The 22,853-nt window shown below is 60.9% G+C and overlaps 8 protein-coding genes and 1 non-coding gene across 9 annotated transcripts; 4 read left to right on the plus strand and 5 right to left on the minus strand.

Moving 5' to 3' along the window:
- Window positions 1-868: 868 nt before the first annotated feature.
- On the plus strand, window positions 869-2,338 carry CDB4 (Curved DNA-binding protein (42 kDa protein); the record flags this gene model as incomplete). The annotated part of the gene is made up of 5 exons (XM_028621244.1): window positions 869-957; window positions 1,066-1,167; window positions 1,226-1,299; window positions 1,366-2,164; window positions 2,221-2,338. The coding sequence occupies 5 exons, from the start codon at window positions 869-871 to the stop codon at window positions 2,336-2,338; spliced, it is 1,182 nt and encodes a 393-aa protein (XP_028477696.1).
- A 1,162-nt stretch (window positions 2,339-3,500) lies between these two features.
- EHS24_005761 (uncharacterized protein) lies at window positions 3,501-6,101 on the plus strand (the record flags this gene model as incomplete). The annotated part of the gene is made up of 8 exons (XM_028621245.1): window positions 3,501-3,552; window positions 3,614-3,882; window positions 4,173-4,232; window positions 4,441-4,462; window positions 4,660-4,776; window positions 4,923-5,054; window positions 5,110-5,384; window positions 5,463-6,101. The coding sequence occupies 8 exons, from the start codon at window positions 3,501-3,503 to the stop codon at window positions 6,099-6,101; spliced, it is 1,566 nt and encodes a 521-aa protein (XP_028477697.1).
- A 438-nt stretch (window positions 6,102-6,539) lies between these two features.
- On the minus strand, window positions 6,540-8,484 carry EHS24_005762 (uncharacterized protein; the record flags this gene model as incomplete). The annotated part of the gene is made up of 5 exons (XM_028621246.1): window positions 6,540-6,583; window positions 6,622-6,693; window positions 6,733-6,772; window positions 6,820-7,958; window positions 7,995-8,484. 5 exons carry the CDS (start codon window positions 8,482-8,484, stop codon window positions 6,540-6,542), a joined length of 1,785 nt encoding a protein of 594 aa, XP_028477698.1.
- Window positions 8,485-8,929: 445 nt separating this feature from the next.
- EHS24_005763 (uncharacterized protein) lies at window positions 8,930-10,213 on the minus strand (the record flags this gene model as incomplete). Its single annotated transcript, XM_028621247.1, has 3 exons — window positions 8,930-9,631; window positions 9,681-9,914; window positions 9,995-10,213. The coding sequence occupies 3 exons, from the start codon at window positions 10,211-10,213 to the stop codon at window positions 8,930-8,932; spliced, it is 1,155 nt and encodes a 384-aa protein (XP_028477699.1).
- Window positions 10,214-10,422: 209 nt separating this feature from the next.
- EHS24_005764 (uncharacterized protein) lies at window positions 10,423-11,242 on the plus strand (the record flags this gene model as incomplete). Its single annotated transcript, XM_028621248.1, has 6 exons — window positions 10,423-10,456; window positions 10,614-10,670; window positions 10,714-10,746; window positions 10,808-11,034; window positions 11,078-11,178; window positions 11,218-11,242. The coding sequence occupies 6 exons, from the start codon at window positions 10,423-10,425 to the stop codon at window positions 11,240-11,242; spliced, it is 477 nt and encodes a 158-aa protein (XP_028477700.1).
- A 321-nt stretch (window positions 11,243-11,563) lies between these two features.
- EHS24_005765 (uncharacterized protein) lies at window positions 11,564-15,232 on the minus strand (the record flags this gene model as incomplete). Its single annotated transcript, XM_028621249.1, has 3 exons — window positions 11,564-12,406; window positions 12,433-14,843; window positions 14,902-15,232. 3 exons carry the CDS (start codon window positions 15,230-15,232, stop codon window positions 11,564-11,566), a joined length of 3,585 nt encoding a protein of 1,194 aa, XP_028477701.1.
- A 2,845-nt stretch (window positions 15,233-18,077) lies between these two features.
- Window positions 18,078-19,833, plus strand: PKA2 (serine/threonine protein kinase, AGC; the record flags this gene model as incomplete). Its single annotated transcript, XM_028621250.1, has 2 exons — window positions 18,078-18,264; window positions 18,461-19,833. The coding sequence occupies 2 exons, from the start codon at window positions 18,078-18,080 to the stop codon at window positions 19,831-19,833; spliced, it is 1,560 nt and encodes a 519-aa protein (XP_028477702.1).
- Window positions 19,834-20,333: 500 nt separating this feature from the next.
- EHS24_005767 lies at window positions 20,334-20,421 on the minus strand. Its single transcript has one exon. It is a non-coding gene; the product is annotated as a tRNA-Ala (tRNA).
- Window positions 20,422-20,751: 330 nt separating this feature from the next.
- Window positions 20,752-22,105, minus strand: EHS24_005768 (uncharacterized protein; the record flags this gene model as incomplete). Its single annotated transcript, XM_028621251.1, has 3 exons — window positions 20,752-20,856; window positions 20,900-21,855; window positions 21,901-22,105. 3 exons carry the CDS (start codon window positions 22,103-22,105, stop codon window positions 20,752-20,754), a joined length of 1,266 nt encoding a protein of 421 aa, XP_028477703.1.
- Window positions 22,106-22,853: the final 748 nt, after the last annotated feature.

Below are 22,853 nucleotides of genomic sequence, written 5' to 3' on the forward strand. Positions count from 1 at the left end.
GCTATGGATCACCACATGTCACGACGTTGGAACATGAAGCTAGACATAGCCTGGCCGGGACGGGGCCGAGCGCCATACGCTGGAATCCTTCGAAACCTGTCTGTGGTCTGTAAAGATGACCATTTGGCTGGGGTTGCAGAACGGCAGAATCCATATCAAGTCGCGTCGCAGCGGGAGGAGGCATGCGCGTTCGGTGCCGACAGCATGCGTTGGCAAACGTCAGCGGGTTTCAAGTGGCTCCGTGCTACGTCAGCGTCTTGGACGAGCACCAGCTTTCTGCACCCGACAAGCCGCCACCGGATCGCATCGACAATGCGACCGTCACTGGAAGACCTCACCTCAGTCTGCGCGTCTGCAGGACCTGCCACGTGAGGGTGCGAACACGACCAAAAAAAATGCCGTGTCCAACTGGCACCAGCAAGAGTCTCTCTTCATGCGTGCCTGCCGTTTAGTGGATGGGATGCCCACCGTCAATTGAGCGTGAGGTGTGGAGCACGACGCTACCAGAAGCAAAATAAAGGGGTCTCTACCTGATGTCAACTGATCAACTGACGTCTGCGCTCAAAATGAAGCCCGTTTTGACTCAAAGCCGCCTCTCGGTTCCGGTGATGTCATACGCTCACAGTGCCACACTCACCCAACTCCGCGCACTGCAGCACCAAAATGGAGACATTGAGACTGACGGCGCGGGGTCCCACGCCCGACGGAAGCAATTTTCGCCAACACTGCCTGCCAGGCAGCGTTTCGAGAGCAAAGGCAAGTTTACCAGCGACCGCCTAGAACAATCACCCTTGCTCAAGAGCATCTAACCACCCACCACATACCCCTTCCCCCCTCCCCCCCCCCTACCCAACCCCCCCAGCCCGTCATGTCGCTCCCCGCCGTCGACCTTAAGAAGCCCGCCCCCGCCGCCGAGAAGAAGGAGGAGGAGGTCGAGAAGGGTCTTTCCAACGACGTGTGAGTTGGTTCACAAGAGGTGGTCTCGTGCTGCAGCAATAGGTCCCGGTAATGGACAAGATGCTCGACTACCTAGCCATGCCTCCAGAATAAGCACTGACAGGACAGTCTCACCAAGTACACCACCGCCGGCCAGGCCGTTGGTGAGGTCCTCAAGAAGCTCGTCCCCCAGGTCACCGCCGGCAAGAAGGCCCTCGAGCTCTGTGTCGAGTGCGTAAGATGACTGCTGTGCTCCAGAAGGAGCGGCCCAGCTGACATGTGTGCACAGGGGTGACAAGCTCGTCGCCGAGGCCATTGCTCCCCTCTGGAACAAGGCCAAGAATGGTGTCAAGGTCGGCAAGGGTGAGCCATCACTTGTTGTTTTGATGTGGGCGGACGTTTGTGTATTCTGACCGCTTTCCCTTCCAGGCTCGGCTTTCCCCACCTGCATTTCGGTCAACAACGTTGTCTCGCACTTCTCGCCCCTCTCGTCGGACGCCGAGGTCGAGCTCAAGGACGGCGATGTCGTCAAGATCATGCTCGGTGTCCAGATTGACGGCTACCCCGTGACCCACGCCGAGACCCTCATTGTCGGTGACAAGAAGGACGGTGCCGCTGCCGACGTCATCAAGGCCGCCTACGACGCCGCCCAGGCCGCTATGCGCACCCTCAAGGTCGGCGCCCGCAACTGGGACGTTACCGAGGTTGTTGACAAGGTCGCCAAGGAGTTTGACGTTGTCGCCGTGCAGGGCATGCTCTCGTGCCAGCACGAGCAGAACGTCACCGACGGCAAGAAGCGCATCCTCCTGGGCGCCACCCCGGAGCTCAAGCGCGACCACGAGTCGGCCACCTTTGAGGAGGGTGAGGTTTACGGTGTCGACGTCCTCCTCGTCACCGGCACCGACGGCAAGGCCCGTGCCGAGGACAGCCGCACCACCGTCTACAAGCGCGCCAACGACGTCAACTACCAGCTCAAGATGAAGACCTCGCGCACCACCTTCTCCGAGGTCCAGAAGAAGGCCGGCGCCTTCCCCTTCACCCTCCGCGTCCTCGAGGACCAGAAGCGCGCCCGCATGGGTGTCCAGGAGGCGGTCGCCCACGGCCTCCTCAAGCCCTACGAGGTCACCCAGACCGCCGCCGGCTCTATCGTCGCCGAGTTCTTCTTCACCATCGCCCTCCTCCCCGCCGGCCCCCTCCTCCTCTCGCCCACCCCCGTGTGGTACTCTGCGTAAGTTTTATCATAAACGTAGTTGCACCCCAAAACTCTACTGACAACCATCCCAGTGACAAGGTCACCTCGACCAAGTCGGTCCAGGACGAGGAGCTCAAGGCCCTCATCGCCGCCCCCCTCCGTGCCTCGAAGAAGAAGGCCAAGAAGGCCGCCGCCCCCGCCTCGGCCTAAGCGCAGAATGCGAGTGCGAGTGCGAGCAGCGGTAGTGGAGACGACGGAGACGGCGAGAGCGAGAGTGCGAAAGCGACAAGTCTCACGCAGGCAGCGGACGTGGTGGCGGCGGTGTGGACAATCTCTGTGTTTTTTTTGGGACCACAAAAGGCAACAAGCAAGCAGTAACAACTCCCCCCCGCCGCCGACACGACGTGAGCCGCGGGTGACTAGGCAGCTGGCAGGAAGCAGGAGGCAGGCAAATTAGCACGCATCTAGCAGGATGAACAGTGGCACCAGCCCTTGAAGCTCAAACACGGTGTGGGGTGGGTGATGGCGATGGCGACTGAATGTGTCGGCTGCATGGCCCAGTCAGTTTTGGTGTGTGCATTCAGAGAAGATATGCACAGGAGGGGAGGCGTCATGTGCTATGGCGGTGTCGTTTTTCGAGAGGCCGTCGTACGGTCAGCAGTGCGCGGCGACATCCATCCACCTCCCGTGCGACACAGGGCAGATGATTCAACAAACCAGCAAGCAGAGGGCAGACGTTTGCAGCAGCTAGCAGAGAGACACCCATTCCTGTGTCGCATGTGAGTGTTGGGCTGTCGGTGCTGGTAATCGAGCATGCGTAATGCTGCCTGCCTTCTGGGTTTCTGATGTGCCCAGTGGCCAGTGGCGCCCGTGGCCAAAGGCCCAGAAGAGGCGAAGAGGCCGGATACGGGTATAACCAAACTGACACGGGTTGCTGATCTTTTGATCTCTTTTGATCTCTGTTGATGACGAATGCCGCATCCAGAAAGTGTCAAAATGCAACTGAATTGGCATTGTGATGGCGCATGTCTTTTCTTTTGGGTGGTGGCTGGGGGGGGGGGGGGGGGCCGACGCGCGAGCGCGCGTAACGGATTAACGGACTGGCCGGACTGGAGGACTGGGCGCGGCTGTGCCTGGGCGACAACAATCTCGCCACCCAAAAATGTCGCACAATCCATCCGCATGCGGGGTGTGTCTGCACGCCTTGTCGACGCAGGCGACAGGCGGCCAAGCTGCAAGCGGTGTGTCACAGTAGTGCAACAGCGCAAAGTGCAAAGCACGCGTAACAGGATATTAGAAGGACTTGCTTTGGCGACAATCACAATCCTCCATCCTCCCACTCTCCCCTTCTCCAACAAACCACCCCCCAACCATGACAACGTCCAAAGACGTGCACCTCTTCCTCCTCATCCATGGCCTCTGGGGTGAGTCCGCCGTATCCGCAACACCATAGCTGACATTCAGGCAAGCCGTGCCACCTCGTAGCGGCCCGCACCGAGCTCGAGGCCGCCTGGGCCGCTTCTCTCGGCGACGACAGCGCGGCTCAGACCCCGCCCGACAACGGGTCGCCCCTCATCACCCCTGCACACTCGCCCGACGCAGAGCCTACCAACCCCTTCACCCACACCCACAGCTTTATGCCACAGGCTCCCGCCAGTGCTGGCGAAGAACTGGTGGTCGTCGTTGCCGAGGGCATGACTTCGCAGCTCACGTATGATGGAATCGACGTGTGCGCCAGCCGTGTCGCGTGGGAGGTGAGTACAGCGTCTTCCTTTTGGGTTTTTGCACAGTGGGAACCGGGGGGTACGGGGAACGTGCTCGCACAGCTGTGTTATCAGGTCGCCAGTTTCCTCTGGCGTCCGTCCACCACCGAGACTCCATGCCCCATCCATATCTTTCCCAGCTCCCCCACATATCCCATCCCCCCCGCCTCTTATCGCCTATCCACCCCCGTGCCTACTCCGAAGACTTCCCACCCACCGCCTTCTCCCACACCCCCATGCACAAAACTCACATGGACGCGAGCCCGTGCTGATACCCCCAGGTCGACCAGCACGTTGCACGCCTCGAGGCCGACGGCCGCCGTGTGGCTAAATTCAGTGTCGTGAGTAGCGCTTGTTTACCGTCAGCCCCCCTCTCTGTGTGTTCCCGCCATAAGGCGGGCCAGGCGGGTTTTCGCCAACACGTGCCGCGCCAAGCGGCGCTGTGGCGGGGCAATGCATGACCCAGTTCCAGAACGTTGGCTGGCTGGACAGCTGAGCGCGGATGCATGAGAAGCGGCAACCGTGGACGGACTTTGGACTGACGCGCAGATGGGATATTCCCTTGGAGGACGTGAGTACGCGTGTGGAAAGGACTGGCCGATATACAGACAAGCCTGGTCGTGTCACGAGAGCGGACAGAGTGTTCCCCCAGGCGCCTGGCCTCCGTTGGTCGCCGTCAAGGATGCCTGTCCCGACGCTCACAGGCGACGCCTCTTCTCCCAGCTGTTCGGAGCAGCCCCTACAGCTAGATACACCGCTAACCCCCAGTCGTCGCGCGTTACCTCGTCGGCCTTCTCAACGCCCGCTCGCCGTCCTTCTTTAACAAGCACGCCCCCGTGTCATTCACGACGATCGCGACGCCGCACCTTGGCATCCCGCGTTACAGTGAGTGGAGTTTGGGCGAGGTGGGCCACAGCCATTTTCCGGGCAGTCCCTGGACACATGTCAGTGGGACCTGGGTATCCGGATATCGCCCTCCCAACAACCCCCAAGCAACCGTGAGGGTCCTCGATCCAAGACTGACCTTGCAGACACCTTCCTCTCCGTGTGTGTCACGTTCCTTGGAAGCAAGCTCCTCTCCCGCTCCGGAAACCAGATCCATGTGGTCGACAAGTATAGCAAGGAGGACCCGCGTCCCGTCCTCGAGATCATGGCCGACCCCAGTGCGTTTACTGACACCCCCCAATCGTCACCGGCGGGCGCGCTAACGGGTCCCAGAGCAGGTCTTCCACAAGGGCCTCGCCAAGTTTGACGGCGTTCACATCTACGCCAGTGTGGTCAACGATGCTACTGTTCCGTACCCCTCGGCCGCCATCGAGACGTCCGATCACTTTGCGCAGTGGGCCGAGCGCGGCCTCAAGGTCGCTGCGGATGAGGCCGGTATCGTTAGCGACTGGTACTACCCTGTCTCGGACAAGAAGCTCAAGAAGAAGTGGGCACACAAGATGGGAACGCTCCCGCCTACCCTCCGTTTCCGCTGGCCTCTGAACTATGTGAGTGGGCAATTGGCTCGTGGTCATCCTTGTCGAAGCATTGACCACGCCGTTACCGACTCTGCTGACTCTGTCCAGATCATTCTCGCCCTTTTCCCCCTCCTTGTCCCTCTCCTGTTCATCCTCATTGTTCTGCGTTTCTCGCTCGACACCACCCGCTCCCGTCTTCGTCTCCAAGGCCTCGCGCGCACGGGTACCCCTCACAACGCAGAGCACAAGCTCGGCGCGGACATTGTCTCGCCCATCCCCTCGCCCAACGGCATGGGCATCGATGCCCTCCGCAACGCCATCCGCGCGGTGGAGCGTAACCTCGAGCAGGACCTGATCCAGGCTGCCGAGTACGATTTCGGCCTGGGCGACACCTCTTCGGCCGCCATCAAGACAATCTACAAGCCCGGCAAGCACCAGTACGCCATGTCCTCGTCCGAGGACAGCAGCTATGAGGACGACGACGCGGACACGGCCCCGCTCCTGCCCCTCCAGCCTACGGTGCTTGCGCGCCTCACCGACCCCCAGCTCCGCATGGCATACTACCTCAACCAGCTCCAGCCCATCAAGCACCTGGCCTGGTTCCCGGACGTGGCCAACTCGCACGCCGTGATCATCGTGCGCGACCCGGGCCGTTTCCCCGTCCACGAGCGCGGACGCGGCGTCCTCAAGCACTGGGCTAGAGTGGTCACGCACGCCGCTGTCCAGGCGCAGGGAACCACCCACTAGACAAAACATAACAAGATACAAATTAGAACGGCTTCGTGGGCCGCGGCACACACCGCGCCTACCACAGCCAACCCAAGAGACACGACCCCAAATTGTCACCCACCAAACAAGTCACGACGGACCCACCACCCCAAGAGCTACCCACCACCTTGTCACCTCCTTTCGCTTTCGCTTATTTCCCCTTTATTCGTTCGCAACCTGTACATGACACATTCAGGCCGGATACATACGTCCGCGCCAAATACAAAAAACAGGGAGTCTCTGAACGACTCGTGCTACTACCAACCAGGTTGTTTATACTCTTTCTTCCGCCCTGTACAAAGGGCCGCAATGCTACAGTGTGTGTGTGTTATGAGAATACTCAGGAGAGAGGGGAGCGGGGGACATGAGGGACAGGACTTGGTTCGTTTCCGGGTGCTCGCTCAGTTTGTAGGGGGTTTAGTTGGCCAGGTGGGCGCGGCGGCGCAGGCGGGCTTCTTCCACTGACTGTCAGCTTGTTCCGGGAGTCTACTGAGCTCACTCATGCGCTTGGACTCGAGGGTGAGCTCGTTCGAGTTGACGCCCGAGTTCTGGTCAAGAATGTCGCCGAGGTCTGCCGGGTAAGCACCCATTACCCAGAAACGCTACCCACTCCTAATAGGTGTAGTCGTGCAGCTGGGTGGGGACGAGTTCTGAGTTGCTGTGAGCGACCACCCTGATTAACGCCGTAGCAACTCACCCTGCGCTCAATCTCCTGCACGACAGTCTTGACACGTCCCTCGGGGGTCTTTGGAGTGATGGGGTGCAGCCCACGCATGGGTGGGGGTGTGGACTTGGGCCTGGACTTGGGCGCGCGGAGGGGCTCAAAGCTCCGGCCCGAGGGGAAGAATGGGGCGAGGTCGGCTGCCGGGTGGTGCCGAGGACGCGATGGCGAGGAAGGAACTTTGGACTGGCGGCGGCGCTTGTCCGACTCGGGGCCGCTCTCAGCTTCGGCCTCGGCCTCGCTGTTCGGCTGCGAACGCGAGGGCTGCAGTGCACCGCGCGACCGCATGCGCACGGCAGCATGGCGAGGACTTGACAGGCTCTCCGACGACATGTCCACCACCGTGGACAGGGACCTGGCGCGTCGGTGCTTTGTGGGCGTGCTTGTGCGACACTGGTCGAGCAGCTCGTCAAACAGAGAGTCGAGCTCGCGCGAGAGGGACGGGTGCGTCTGGCTTGTCTCCAGGCCGCCACGCTTGTGTTGGGGGGTCGAGGTGATGGGCCGAAGCTTGGAAGCGCGTAAGCTGCTGGTGCTAACCTCGTCCTCCATGATAGCTGGCACAGGCTTGCGACGAATGCGAAACTCGGCGGTTGGCCGGGTGGAGCGTGCACGGAGGTGCGAGGTTGTCGGGCCCATCGAGTACGACCTGCCGTGTGCGGGCGAGTGGCGGGCGGCCGAGGCGGGTGAAGCCGTGCGGAAGGGATGTGACATGTACGCCGTGGATGCCGGCGAGACCGGCACGCAGGCATGGGTAGATCCAAATGAAGTCTCGCCGCTACTGCGGCTTGTGTGTGAGCCTACAGCCAACGGGCTAGAGGCGGTCGAAAAGCTGATGCGGTTGCGCAGTGGCGACGACATGAACACGTCCGAGACTGGAAGAGGGTAGTGGCAGGAGGGGGCCTGAGGGGACCTTTTGGATGAGGGAGACGAGTCGGCATAGTGCGAGCGAGGGGAGGCTGGGGAGAAGGAAGACAGAGTGGGTATGAGCATTGCGCGGCGGTGCTCGGTGTGAACCATGCGCGACGGCAGTGTGCGCGCATCAAACGGCGAGGGACGGTGGAGAGGAGACACGCGGGGTCGTGGGGGTAGGCTCGAGCGGCGAGGAATAAACGCGCCTGGCCGTTAGCCAACGACAACGACAATGGACGTACCAGAACCCTCATCTTCCTCGGGCAGGTCGTCAACAGTGACAACGCGAACAATCTCTGCCCAGTCGCCGCCGATCGAGTTGGTGCCTGCAGCAATAGGAGAACCAAACTCGGAGATGGCGACACCACGACGTGTGACAGAGGCGGCAATGGGAGCACTGATCTCGTGTGTTATGGGAGCACTGATCTCGCGCGCGCTCGGAGTGGTGATGACCTGGCGGCGCGTAAAGGAGAAGGTACGCGCGAGCTTGGCCGCGAGACCGCCACCAGAACGTATCGACTGCATCGACCGGCGTGAGGACACGGACTCGCGCCGAGGCATCTCAGCCGAAATGTCCATGTACTCGATGCTGTCGCTGCCGCTGCTTGGGGGAGTGCCATGGCGAGCCTTGGTGTACAGGTTGCGGCTAGGAGTAGGGGCAACCGTGTTGTAGTCGCGGTCGCGGCCATCACGGCTGCGGCGGCGGTCGAGCGAACCAAGGAGGGAGCGCATGCTGGCCTGCCGAGCCTGTCGACTGTGGTGGGGGTGTGTGCTTTGGGGGATGGGAGGGATATGGGATGATGGCAGTCGCAGTATGAGAGGATGGGAGAAGAGAGAAGGGCAAAACAACAGTGGAGAGAGAAGGCGACGGGGGAAGACACTTGTGGGGTGGGTGGTCTGTGAACTGGATGAGCCCTCAGATCCTCCACCATGCACGTCATGCTGGTCGTTGTTTACCGCACGCTCGCCAGCCACCGGTCGCTGCCGTAGCACGCACAGTTTACGCACACAGTGCTACGATACTACGTCCCAATCCACGCGCGCCTCTCCCACTCTCTCGCCATTGAAAAGATAATGCGCGAAACCAAACAATTGATGTCAACAAAGCCAAGGTTCCGCCCGACATCCGGGCATGGCCTCGGCCCACAACACCGACAATCAACGGGCACTAGCACCACTAGACCGAGAGAAGCATACCGTCCAGAGCCTCGTCCAGCACCATTCGTCTCTTCCGCGCCGCGTCCTTTGCAGCTTGCACGGTCTGGTGCTTGCGTGCATGCTCGGCCCGGTCCTGCGCCGTGGCGTTGAGCGCATACAGTGCAGCGTCACCAGGCTCTCGTACACGGATACGGTGACGGATCGCCAGCTCCCATGCGCCGGCAACATTGTCTGGTGTGCAGTACCAATCTTGCGCGCCGTAGCCGAGCATCTTGTCGGCGCGCGGCACCTCGCCAGCTCGCACAGCCCAGGTAGCGACGCCGCCTGGCCCGCCGATGAAGCTCGTATCGGCGCGAGCAGCACGGCCGACACGCTTGTCGCTTCCCGACGGGTCGTTGGTCCGTCGCCATGTCTCCAGAGATGTCTGCCAGCTGTGGGGGAGTGGGAAAGGTTCCGACAGGAGGCGATGAGCCTTGACGAGTTGCGTCACGGCCGTGTTGCCGCTCTGGCTAATGTTGGCCTCGAGTTGTGGATGCAGGCATGCAGCGGCGATGACGTTGGCAATGTGGAGTTCGAGTGGGGGGTGGATATGTGTGAGGATGAGGAGATCGCGGAGGTCGGCAATGTACTGTGGTGGGACGAGGGCAGTGCGCGAGAGACCCATGGGAGGGAGGTCGACGTCCTTCATGTCCAGGGGTGTCGAGCATGCAAACAGGTCGAGCTGGGCGGGTTAACGGGGGAGCAGACCTTCACCTGCGATCGAGACTCACCAGCCACATTGGCGCACCATCTCGGTCTTCATCGCGCACCCAGACCAGCAGCGGCTGACGGGAACGTTCCCGCGCGGCCTCGGAGCGCAGCTTGACGAGGACGGCCGGCGGCGCCTCCTCGAGCCCCGTGATGACGAGGGCTTCTGTGGAGGGCTCAAGCTTAACCTCGCTGGTATAACTTGAGGAGCCGAGGTGGAGAACACGGGTTTCGAGCCCAAAGACGGACTCGGTGAGCTTGGAGATGTCAGCTTGAAGGACCCGATGTGCAAAGCAGCTGTCACACACAGCGCAAATAGCTGGCCACGACAACTCACAGCAGAGGCCACCCTGGCTGCACGCGCAATGTTTGTCGCTGGCGCCTGTGCTCTGTGTGTAGCCACATCGACAATCACGCCGCCGCACTTGACTGTAAGTGCCAGGAGGACGACGGCGACGAGGCCCGCATCAGGATCCCAGCCGCGGAGCGCGGGTTCGTTGGAGATGGCCGCGACGAGGGCGGGTGTGAACCCCGCGGTACCGGGAGTGGGGAGCATCAGAGCTAGTATGGCCCGGGTATGCTTGGAAATGGGCAGGGAGAAGTGTCGGAGGCGGTGATGGAGTGAGATGAGACGCCAAAGTCGGCTTCGGTGTTGTGACACAGGACATGAGCTGGGACCTCCACCGGCGACGACCACTACTGGAACGGATAGGGAAAGCGTGTCTTCCTTCGTTCCTTCCTCCATCATTCTCACATTATACCATCATGACCGTCACTCTAGACAGATACCTTGCTATCGGTACGTTACATTCCGTACTGCAAGCAGGATAGCTGACGGCAGACTGCGAGATGGTGGGGTGCCGCACCAAACAGGCGCTCGCAAGGTGGGTGCGTCCTCGTCGACGGAAAAGGCTGACCCAGCAGGGTGGCCATTGTGGACCACACTGGCGCCGTAGTGTACCACTCGTACGTGTTTGTGCACCCCCACAACGTCATCGACTACCGTACCGACTGTAAGCTAACTGTCCTCAACTCCGTGACAGAGCTAACAACCAGCGAGCGGTATCCGTGCGACTGATCTGACCGGCGGTATGTTGGCCATCTTCGGCCGGTAGCTGACACCTAGCGCCGACGTACGAGACCGTGGTAGAGCAAGTCAAGGCCGTCATCAAAGACAAGATTATCATCGGGCACGCCCTGTTCAACGACCTCGCGGCTCTGTCCCACCGGCACGTCTACGAGGACGTGCGCGACACGGCACTCTTCTACCCGCTCAGGAAGCTCACCAACATCGTCCACGAGGGCCAGTATCCGAGCCTCCGCGCACTCAGCAAGGAGGTGTTGGGGAGGGAGATCCAGACGGGGGAACACAGTCCGGTAAGCTGGTTGGTTATGTCTCGATTCAGCTGACAGAGACCAGATCGAGGACGCGCGCGCGACAATGGACGTCTTCCTCGCCGTGCGCGAGGAGTATGAGACAGGCCTGGCCCAAGGTCACGATGTGGTCGCTTGTGTGCCAACGTGAGCTGAGCTTCGCGCAAGTGATAGAGCTAACAACAGATCCATGGCAAAGTGGTACTGGTGAACAGTGTGAGTCTACATACTCAACACCTGTTGCCACCCATCAATGGCTTCATCACACCAACCCAGTCCCTGGCTGCTGCCTGCCCGCTTCCATGATTCCGGTCTCATGGTTCATGTTTCTCCCACCGCCCCATGTCCATCGCTCCGCTGTCTGTATACACTTAATTGGGCGCCAATGTACGATGTCGTGGCTACGAGATACATGAAGACACTAACTGATAAACAATCTCATTATGGCTTTTGGCTTTAGCTTCTCGCCCGTTGCTGTCCCGCTCCTGGCCCATTCCATTCGCTCAGTCATTACCGTCCCTGCCCCGTTTGACTAAGTGCTCTTCTTTGAGATCTTGCCACTGATAATCTTCACCTCTCCCTTGAGCTTGTTCAGAATACCCATACGGCGTTGACGCGCACTGGAGCTCGAGCTTGCCTGGCGTGAATGCGTCGGGCCGTTCCGGTCGCTAGCAGACGGTGGGCCAGAAGAAGGCGATTTTGCCCCAGACGACGACGAACCCACGCCGCTGGTGCTCAGCGTCCTCGAGTGGCGATCACCATCCTCCTTGGTGCCCTCTGCGAGCGTCTCCTTGCCCGCTCCCCGTCCAGGCATCCCCGACGAGGTGGTCGCGGCGTACATTGTCTTACCCCGGGCAATCAGCTGCTCGCTGCCGGACCGGGCGTGGCGGCCAACCCGCGCAGTCGAGTCGGTGAGGAACGAGATGGACCCGGACCGGCTGTGCTTGCGCCGGTCACTGTCGCCGGCGTGCGCGAGCGTGTCGGCGTCAACCTCCAGCGGCTGTGGGTGCGCGTGAGCGTGAGCCGGGCTACCTGGGTGAGCCTGGCCGGTATGGTCCGCCGACCCGCGTGAGCGACCAAACGACGCGAAATGCGCAATGTTGCCAGCATCGATGGACCCGCGGCTGAGGCGGTCCATGCCCTCGCGCAGGTGCGCGCTGGGGTCGGCCGTGGGGTGGCTGAACTTGTCGATCGAGGCGCGCAGCTTGGTGCTCGCGTCAATCGAGCCGCGGCTGACCCTCTCCACGGGCTTGGACGCCTTGAACTTGTCCATTGATTTCTTGGACGACAGCTTGGCGCCGGCAAACACGCCCGCGCCGGCGGCCGCCAGCCCCGCACCAGCGCCCGCGATGCCGGACGACGCGGCCCGGGCGAGCTGGTGGGCGACCTTGTCGGCGAAACAGGAGGGGATTGACTCGGCGACGCCGGCGTCGGGGTGAGTCCCGAGAGGCTCGTGGTGTTGCCCTTTGGCGATGCGTTCGTTGGCGTCGCCGTGCGTGTCGAGTTGCGCGTCGAGTTGGCAGCGACTTCCTCGGCCTTGTCGGCCTCGGAGAGGAGCGAGGGCACGGGGACGCGCTTGGGGCTGGGTTTAGGTAAGGGCGGTTGGTCCTTGTTCCTATCCAGTTGGGGAGTAGCCGGTGACGCAGCTGCCTCGTCGGGCATCTCACCGCTCGGCGCGGTTGGCGACAGCGTTTCGACAACCGCACCTTTCTCGTCGCGGACAAGGTTGTGGTCTGGGTGCTTGGCCGGCGTCTCTGGCGGTTCGCCATGGTCTTTGGCGAGACTCGCACCTGCGACTGCCGCAGTGGCAGCAGCCGCAGTGGCGGCGGCGGCGGCAGCAGCAGCGCGGAACTTGTCCTCGTGAACGGCCGGTCCGTGGTACTGGGGCTCGGGGTAGGTGCCAGGCTCGCGAGAGGTGTGGGGCTGGCCGAGGTTTGAGATGTGGCCCACTGCAAGGGTGTGGTCGCCGGGCGGTACGGGGACGTTCGTGGCCGTCACCACGGCCCGAGTGGGCGCGACGTCTCTCCGCTCCGTAACATCGCTGACACCAACCGCCTCAGTGCCAGAAGTGTCCACTGGAACATTGCCGGCGGAAGGCGAGACCCTACGCTCTGCATGCGAGTGCGACCCAGTCGACCTGACCGAGCTCTCAGAAGCATTTGACGCAATAGTGGCCGCAGCGGCAGTACCGACAGTGGCGTTCTCGATGGTCGCCGGCTCGCGGAAACTGGCACTGTCGCCATGCTCGCTGTCGTGGCCTTGCTCGCTGTAAACGAGGTCATCCACAGCAGCGGGAGACTTGGCGAGGGGCGATCCTACATTCACGGGCGAACCCACAGCCACTGCCTCGCCTCCAATGGCAGAGTTACGGACTCCCTCCCTACCCGCCCGAATGGCGACGAGACTCGCCATTGACGCGGCGGGGTCGAGACCGTGCTTGGTGTCGCTAGGACCGACAGGCATCATGGTAGCCGAGAGGGGAGTGGGTGGCACGCTGAGGGGCGACCCTGGTGCTTCAAAGGTCTCGGTCGAGTCGCTGGGCGTGAGGCCTGGCTCCATCGCCTTCGGGGACGTGGTGGCCACGGGAGAACGGTGGTTGGGGTTGCCCTCGCTGCCTCCATGGATGGCAGTGATGGAGCAGCTGGACGCGGCACGGTCCGCGCCACGCCTCGTGTCCGACGCAACTTGGAGCTCGGTGAGGGCAGGCGGCCCAGGGCCAAAGGTCGATGGGGTGGCCGTCGCCGACGCCGACGCCGAGTCGGCGTCGACGTGCCCGTTCTCGGATGCCATCGCGACGGTGGTCGACGGAGGAACAGGGACGGGAGGGACCGAATTGCGGGGTGTGTCGTCAAAGGTGCTCGAGGCTGCCGTATCAAACGCTCCGATGGTGTAGCGGGCGGTTGAAGGCTTCTCGACGTCGCCAACAGTGACGTCTGGAACTGTGCCAGTAGCCTCTGGCTCGTCGCCTCTAGTGTGTGTGGCTGCAGCTACAGCTGCCCCAATTCCAACCACACCGGCTCCAGCGGCCGCGAGGCCCACATGCCCGTCGTGTCCATCGTGCACGACCGTCGAATCGTGAGCCGGGCTTGCCGAGACAGCACTAGGAATCGATTTGTCCGGCTCGCTCGCCGCCACAGCAGCCGCAGCGTGCTGCTGAGACCCCCACGAGACGCCGCGGTTCGCAAACGGACCCGACTTGCCGTCGATCACAAACTTTCTGTTCTTCTTGGGACTCTGCGTCGAGGTCGTGCTACTGGGGCTGGCCGTAAGCTCGAGTGGTGCCGTCGGAGGAGTAGTTTTGACAACAGCCGGGGCATCCTCGATGGCTACGGGCTGTGCATCCTCAACGGGGGGAACCCCTTGGTGAGCAACCTCAGCCGAGGGAATGACCACAACCTCGTCTGTGTGCTGTGGCTCTTCGTCGCGCTTGTGCAGCGTTTGCTCGACCTTGTCCTCTTTTGGCTCCCGCTCAATCTCATGAGGCAACTTCATGTCGTCGCTGATGAAGAAGACGGTCGTCTCGTCGTCCAAGGCCGCCATTTCGACGTCACCGGACTTGAGACTGGGTACGGGAGAGACGGAGACGCGCTTGCTGGTTCCATTTTGCTGCTGCGGTGTGACGGGGGGTACCTTGAGCGATGAGGTTGGCGCCGCATGGGATGTGGGGACCGCTGCCTGCTGGAGGAAAGGGGCGGGTATGGGCGGAACAGGTGGTGCTGGCGACCACTTGGCAATGTCGTCGAATGCACGACCAATGTCAGAGGCAAACGAGGTGCGCTTCGCGCTGGCTGTCGTGGGGACTGCTGGTGTCGCTGCAAGTTGGCATCAGCCCAAGATTCCGTTGCCGGCGGCGCCACCGTTTTGTCTTACCTGGCTCAACCCCGGATCCCGCCAACTTGGCCAGCTTTGCCTGCCGGGCCATGTCGGCTTTCAGCTGTCTAGCCATCTCCTGCTCACGCATAGCCTGAAGGTCGTCGCGGGTGAGACCACGGGCCGACGAGCGGTTCGCTGTTGGGCTGGCAACGGCCTCGGACTCGCCATTGAGACCGTCTGGAGTGCCGTTGGGACCTGTGTGGCCGTTGAGGTGGCTCAGGCCGGCGGCAATGCCCACAGGTTCCACGGTCGCCATGGGGAAGTCGCCAGGCATGGTGTGGGGCATCGGTGCTGCGGTCGGCGTGGGAGCTACCTGAGCGTCGCTCATTGCGGTGCGTGTTTACGTGTGACGATATTCCAAGTAGTGGCAAAGAGAGAATGAAGATGAGAAGAGTAAAAAGGATAGCGACGACGACCCACCACCACGGGGTAAGCTCCAGGCCGACAGGTCAAAGAGACGGAGTGGACCATGATGCAGGCGGGACATGACCCCCCCACTGCTCTCTCGTTTGCGACCGTTCTGGGCGGCCAGCTGGTGGGACATGGGGACCTGATGCCTCGCGGCGGTGGGCGCTGAGACAGGATTGAACAAGGCTATAGGCGGGGCCTGACGTCAGTGTGCCGCGATGATGGTGCCAGCGGGCCAGCAGCCAGCGGCCAGCGGGTCCAGCGGATTGGCCCGATTTGGGTTGACGAGTTGAGTGTGAACTCTGTGCATGCGACAGAGCCAGAGGCTTAACCATGAACAACATGCACAGAGTGGTGGTCCCCCCGCAGGCGGCAAAAGTGATCAAAGTGAGGGGCCGCCGTTGCAACATGAAACCCGAACAAACGTAAACGTCAGTCAGTCGACAACCTCTCACCCCCCGGGGGCCGGGGGCACCGCCAGGGGTCTCGTCACAGTCGCTTCTCGAGCTGGACATGACAGGCATGACAGGGGCTGACGACGTGCGTCCTTGTGATCGCGGGCACATGGTTACGTGTAGATTAGGGCTTGTTTTCGCACGTACTGTACTGTACTTTGAGCAGCAACAGAAGAGACCGTGGGTGACTGAGACGAGAAACAACGATAGAAACGCAATGTTGGGAACCAATGAAACAGAAAACAGGTCTAGGCGATGGTGTGAAAGGTGGAGTGGATGACGGACCGACAGACGTGTGGATCGGGCATGCGTCATGTCAATTCTTGCCCTCGATGTGCGTGATGCGGTCTGGGGAGAACGGGCCGCCTTGGGCGTCAGCGGCGCTGCCCTTTCTCTCCTGTCGTCTATGGGGTTTTGGACATTGTCATCATGGTGATCATATCCATCGCCCCCAACACCTCAGGCCGTGACTGCTGTAGGTGCTTGCAGCGGGCAGGTTGCTGCAGGTTGGCAGGATTACACGGCTTACCTGGAACCTGTCCTGACCAGTCCTGACCCCTCTGAACTTCAATGCTCTTTTGTTGTCGTGCAGGGCAGCATTCAGTCTACGGCAGCCGTCCGCAGGCTTCCGCAGGAAGAACAGATCGCCCTCAGTGTTCAGGCCTGGCAGTAAACGAAAGGTCTTGACACCGTTGTCTGGTCTCGCATAGCGAGGCCGGGAGGCTGCGGAGAGACAGGAACCAGCAACGCACAAGTCTGTTTTTGGTATGTGCGAATGCAGTTATAGAACAAGATCTCCAGTTACTACTTTTGTTTGTGGCGGTGGGCTGGGGGGGGTTGTCGTTGTTGCGGAGGGGTGTCGCCATTGCGAGTCCGAAGTGGACGGACGTGGACGGCTGCGTGGCTTTGTGCACTGGGCGTTGGCGCGTTGGGCTGATCAACAGAGCGCAGCCACCCTGGGCGAGGTGTAAAGCTTGCTGCAAGTTTGCACCGTGTCTGGCTCGTGTGCTGGCGAGCTGGCATGCTGGCATCGCTGGAACCCACGCGGCTAAAGGGACAGTGGCAAGAAGGCACGCAAACACCTGTTGCAAAAAAAGAGAGAGAAAGCGAGACAACTCGCAGTTGCAAAGCTCTGGCGCTCTGGGACGCGCACCGGCAAGGACAGAGGAGATCAGGAGAGGCTGCACGACGAACAGGCCATATGGCCACATATGGGGGCGCCTGGCAAAAGAGCGCCTGAATCGGCAAAGACACAGGTACGCATACGCCGCAGGAAACGCAGGCCGGGAAGGTTGACAACAGAAGAATGTGTCTCTGCCACGAGGAGGAGGAGGCGGCGCGCGAGGTACGCAGTGGTGGTGGTGGAAAGGCACAAGAAAGGGGGAGAGCAGCCAGCAGCTCGGCGGAGAGCGCAGAGGACACCTACAAGAGGTGGGCTTTTACCACAGAGGCCACACAGGGGTGCTTTCAAAGAGGCGATACATGCCTCAGGAGGAATGACTGGAGAGAGCTCACCCAAGACATGGCCCGCCACGTCCGCCCTGGCGGCGTGCGTGGGTCGACGGCACAGGGCTCTGCAACAAGCAAAAAAGGGATCTGAGGTTTCTCTGGCCCTCTGGATCTCGCGCTGCGCACACGACGGACCGACGAGAGAGCTCAGAGCAGCAGCAGCAGCAGCAGCAGCGGAATCCACGGCAGCACACCGTACAGAGTTGGTGCGGTAACAAGATGCTTGATATTTCGCTCCTTTTTTGCTCGCGCCGGTTGCGACACGCCGCACACGCGCGCACTCGTACACTCGTCCTGCCCTTTGCGCGCTCATGTTTCTTTCCTGAAAACTACACCCACCCCTTGTCTTCCATCCATCCCCTCTCATCGTCTCCCCCTCCGCCTCCCCTGCTCGCGACACGTTGGCCCCCCACCAGTGGGCCTCTAATATTCGAACACCGGACGAGCACTGCGTACAGCGTGCCGTGCAGTTCGGGCACGCCCACAACCCGTGTCCGGGCTCAAAACAACCCGTTTGTTCCTTTGACGCCTTTGCCGCCGCCTGAATCGCTTTTGTCCCTCACAAGCACATCTCACCGTCCATCCATCCACCCATCCATCCATCTCTCTCTCTCACACACACACACACCTCTCTCATCTCGACATCCCCACTGTCCTTGCTCGCTTCACCACACTCCCCACCACTGCCACCGCTAGACGCGTACAACGGCCCAAAGTCCCCATCGCCACCCTCCCCCACTCCTTTCATCCGCCGTCGTCGTTCCTTTCCTCCCCGCTTCGTCAACCGGGCGCTGTGTCACGATGGGCGACGGAAAGTCCTCCTCCAAGTTCAAGCTCGACCCCATGTCGCTGCTTCTCCCACACGAGCGCGCAGCCATGATGGGTCCCCCCCAGGTTCCTGTCAAGGCTGCGTCGTCGGGCGCCGAGACGTACAATGCCATGTACCACCAGCCAGCACCGGCTGCAACGACCCAAGCTGTCCAGACACGTGAGTACATCCGCTGCAACACCTCCTTCCTCTTCCTGTGGCGTCACTCTCAAGACGTCACGCTTGAGTGCCTCTGTGCTGTGCCTCTGTAGAGAGCTTCCTGCTGACGCTCTCCGCTCCGACTGTTGATCAATACACCGTGTCGGCCGACCATCCTCCTCCCCCCTTTTGTCACCCTTCATCAACACGTCCACAGACTACGTGCCCGTGCCCTCCAGCCAAGCAGCTCCATTGAGCCCTCCAGCGTCGCTCATGTCCACGCCCCCATCGGCTTGGGATACATCATCGTCGTGGGGCGCGATGGACAGCGTCATTGAAGGTGGTTCAGCCACCGCGTCCTCATCCTCTGGACCGTGGGCTGGCGGACGGTATCCTCCTCGCCAACTACAGCAGCAAGGTGGTTCGAGCCTGGGCATCTACCAGCCCACCATTCACCATGTTCCCCAACCACGGGCGCGCGCACGGCTCGAGGACTGGGAGATTGTTGAAACGCTGGGAACCGGCACGTTCGGTCGTGTGCTTCTTGTTCGCCAACGTCCCTCGTACCGCCAGTCATCCTACCACCCCATCTTCCCTCATCTCTACCAGGCCACCAACCCCCACTCGCCCTCGCCAGCAGCCACCCAACAAGCAGACGGACAACTCCCACATTTTGCCATGAAGGTGCTGCGAAAGTCGGAAATTGTCCGCCTCAAGCAGGTCGAGCACATCAACTCGGAACGCCGGATCCTCGAGCGCGTTCGCCATCCATTTATTGTCGAGCTCTACGCAACGTACCAGGACAACCTCAACGTCTACATGTTGCTATCCTACATTCCCGGTGGCGAGCTCTTCTCCCATTTGAGACGCGCAGGCCGCTTCTCTGCCGACGTGACGCGCTTCTACCTCGCGTCCATCGTCTTGGCGATTGACTATCTCCACTCGAACAACATCATTTACCGTGACCTCAAGCCTGAAAACCTGTTGCTCGACCGCACAGGATACCTTCGCATTGCCGACTTTGGCTTTGCAAAGGTCGTCGAGGACCGCACGTTCACCCTGTGCGGCACCCCAGAGTACCTGGCCCCCGAGATTGTCCTCTCGCAGGGCCACGGCAAGGCCGTCGACTGGTGGGCATTGGGTATCCTCGCCTTTGAGATGCTCGCCGGTTACCCGCCCTTCTTTGACGACCACCCCTTGGGTATCTACGAGAAGATTCTCCGCAACGAGATCGCCTTCCCCTCGCACATTGACGCCTACGCAAAGGACCTCATTCGCGGCCTCTTGACGGCGGACCGTACCAAGCGTCTCGGAAACCTCCGGGGCGGCGCCCGCGACGTCATGAACCACGCATGGTTCGCCGGTGTCGACTGGGGATCACTCGAGCGCAAGGAGATTGGCGCGCCCATCGTCCCGCGTGTCGGCAGCATGAGCGACTCGCAAAACTTCCAGCGGTACCCGCCTCCTCGACCCACCGAGCTGCCCGGTATCTTTGGCGCCCCCCATGACCCAGCAGAGGACCCGTACGCGTCGCTCTTCCGCGACTTCAGCTTCCCCAGGCCAGGGGACGACGTGGACGAGGAGATGTGAGCGCAGAGCTCGCCCACTGTCGACATACCCAGGCTGGCAAGTGCTGCATCGCCCCTCTGCGTCGGCCCATAATGAGCAACTCGAGTACGACGACCCGTGGATCGTTTCTGCGGCCCCAAGGGTGCGGAAGAGGTTGACAGGGCAGACGTTGGAAAGAGAGGTTTGTTATAGATTGTTCCATTTTATACATACGCGGCGTCCCACGGCGTCCGCATTCGTTGTTCGTGGTGGTTGTCTTGTTATCGACACACCCCACTCCCCTTAGATTTTTCGGTTCTCTACTCTTGGTACCTATGCATTCTCGGGTATCTTTGGATGGTCAGTGTACCAATAGCATCTTGTTGGGCCGGGTCCTGCGCTGTGCAAGGTGCATGCGTTGACCTCGGGAGTCCCCATGAAGGTGGAGAATTGACGACGTGTGATAAGTCCTCCCACCCGCTCAGTCCATGCACACAGTCTGCCGTCTACAGGTCTGTCAAGAGGCCAAAAAGGAATCGTAGTGGACGAGTTAGGAATCGAACCAAAGACCTTGTCAAGTAGTGGTAGATAGATGCTAATGACACGCTCTACCAACTGAGCTACACGCCCGATTACGTAATCTTAAATACGCTTGCACTAGGAGCGTAGGCCGCTTTACATGCATAGTTGCGAGTGACTATGAAGACAGTGAGCATGATATTTGTGTGTAGTTGCAGTTGAGTTTACGATAATGAGACTTTGTGTAAAGAAAGGTGCCGTTTTGCCTGATCGGTTGAGTTTGAGAGTGGCACTAGTTGCAATGTTCACCCGTCCTGCATACCCTTGGTCCGTCGTCTGGGTCTCTGATCTCGTACGAGCACCACAGCATGGTAAGAGCTATCTCCGTTCATGTCATCTTTTTTCTGTACAACTTCACACTACTGACCACGCTCTCCGCTTTCAGTTAGGCCCCGTCTCCAGAGCCCCATAAAGGACCTCCTCGAACGCCTCCGTGAGCCGCTCGAGCGGCGCAAAGTCGCCCAGCAGCTGTGTGCCGCACCACGCCTGTACTGTCAGCTTTGCGACTGGGGTGTGACATTGAGCTCACCGCAATTCCCATGCTAGGGTCAATCCAGTGACGAGTGGACGCCACACCGCTCCAGAAGCCGGTGCCAGCCTTACGGCCATACTTCGAGTCGGCAGTGTAGAGGCACAGGCCGAGCGACCAGCCGACCTTGTCGCCGCTCATGTACTGCGGCTCGGTGACGCCTGCAAACGCAAGGAACTGGCCCAGGTCCTTGTACGCCTCGGTGTCGCTGTGGGGCGGGAGGCAGTTGTCGAACAGGCTGCGGAAGCCTTCCTGCGAGACAATGCCGCCGTCCTGGTCGCGACACTTGAGGAGACCCGAGAGCACGCGCATGTATCCGCGCGGCGTGCCGAGGAGACCGCCGCCGCCGAGCTGCAGGCCAATGTCCTCGGGCTTGAGCTCGGGCACGGGGCGGAGTCCGTCAATGGCAATGTTACCGGCCGGCGTGGGGGCGCAGAGCTGCATGAGGCGCGAACGGATGCTCTCGTTGGGGAGGAACGAGATGTCGTCGTCCGTCAGGCCACAGGGCGCAAAGATGTGTTCGTGGAAATACTCCTCCAACGTCTGGCCAGAGATGCGCATCACAATGACGCCAGCCCAGTCGAGGCCGAGACCATAGCAGAACTTGGATCCGGGCTCGAAGAGGAGGGGCTGCACAATCGTCGAGACGGGGGCGCCAGGCGCGAGCCACGACCCGGCACCGGTGACTTGTTCCCACTTGGCGACCGTGGGGTTGAAGAGTGCATAAGCGAGCCCAGACGTGTGCGTGAGGAGGTGACGCAGGGTCAAGGGCTTGGTTCGTGGGGTAGTGGTCGGCTGGTCCTTGTCGTCAAAGCCGGTGAGAATGGGCATCGCCGCCAGCTCGGGCGCATGCTTGTTGATGACCTCTGGGTCGTCGTAGGTGAGCAGGCCCTTCTCGTGGAGTTGGATGCACGCAATGGCCGTGATCATCTTGGTCATCGACCAGAGCTGGACAGCTGGACGTGTCAGTTCATAGTGGCGCACTCCCTCCGGCAACTCACTCGTGTCCTCGTCCACCTGGCCAAGCTCAGGCTTGTTGACCACCTTGTCGCCGCCGCAGTTGAAGTAGATCTCGCCATCAGCCGTAGTGGCGCCGAAGAAGAGCGCAGGCAGGCCGCTTTCGGCCACTTGCCGCTTGACGAGCTCGTCGAGGCGTGCCTTGCCCTCGGGGGTGAGGCGGGGTACGGTTCCACGAGTAGGGGTCATCTGTAGTTGTTATTGGAAGAGACGAAGAGTAGTGCGTGAGTAGAGAGCACATTGCTCGAGGGCCATATATGTGTGTTTGGGGAAGCCATCTCGCTTGTGCGTTGGCAGCCCCTTGCGGGGATGCTTGAACCGAAGTGGGCTTTGATGACCGTTGGAAGGTAACCGGCCATCGGGAATCCCCACTGGGGACAGCCCTCGGCGCCTCGGCAACACCGCGCGGGCATACCATGACTGATCATGGTACCATGGTGCAGCCGGCCCCCGGCTCGGGGTACGGAATGTTGCCAGTCACATGACTTTGTATCAGCGTCTGGCGTCTTGATTGGGGCCGCGGGTGCCGGTTCCCGTCTTTAGCGTTATCAGTCTTGCTTGCATATGACGAAATATTGGAGCTTTCGACGCCATGTACGCCGACGTACTGCTGCTGATGATGATGATCTTGGGAGTGGCTAGAGGACGACAGAACAGAACAGATATCGCAGTTCATGGGTACGTTCTGGCGGGAAAACTTCGGCTAATGTGTCAAAAATGGACCGGCCGTACTAGAGTACCAGTGTGGCGGGAGGCTGTCTGCACTGTCATAACCACACGTATGCAGTGCACTGTGCGAGTGCACTATGTGAGTGCAGATGGTCTTAATACGTGAAATGCATGTGGTGGCAACCCGCGGGCTACCTGCAGGACGCCACACCCATGACGTCCTTCCTCCGCCGGCTCGGTTAACTAAATCGTTCTTTTCATGTATTTA

The sequence above is a fragment of the Apiotrichum porosum genome, assembly GCF_003942205.1.
Source record: "Apiotrichum porosum strain DSM 27194 chromosome Unknown scaffold_3, whole genome shotgun sequence".
Lineage (NCBI taxonomy): Eukaryota > Fungi > Basidiomycota > Tremellomycetes > Trichosporonales > Trichosporonaceae > Apiotrichum > Apiotrichum porosum.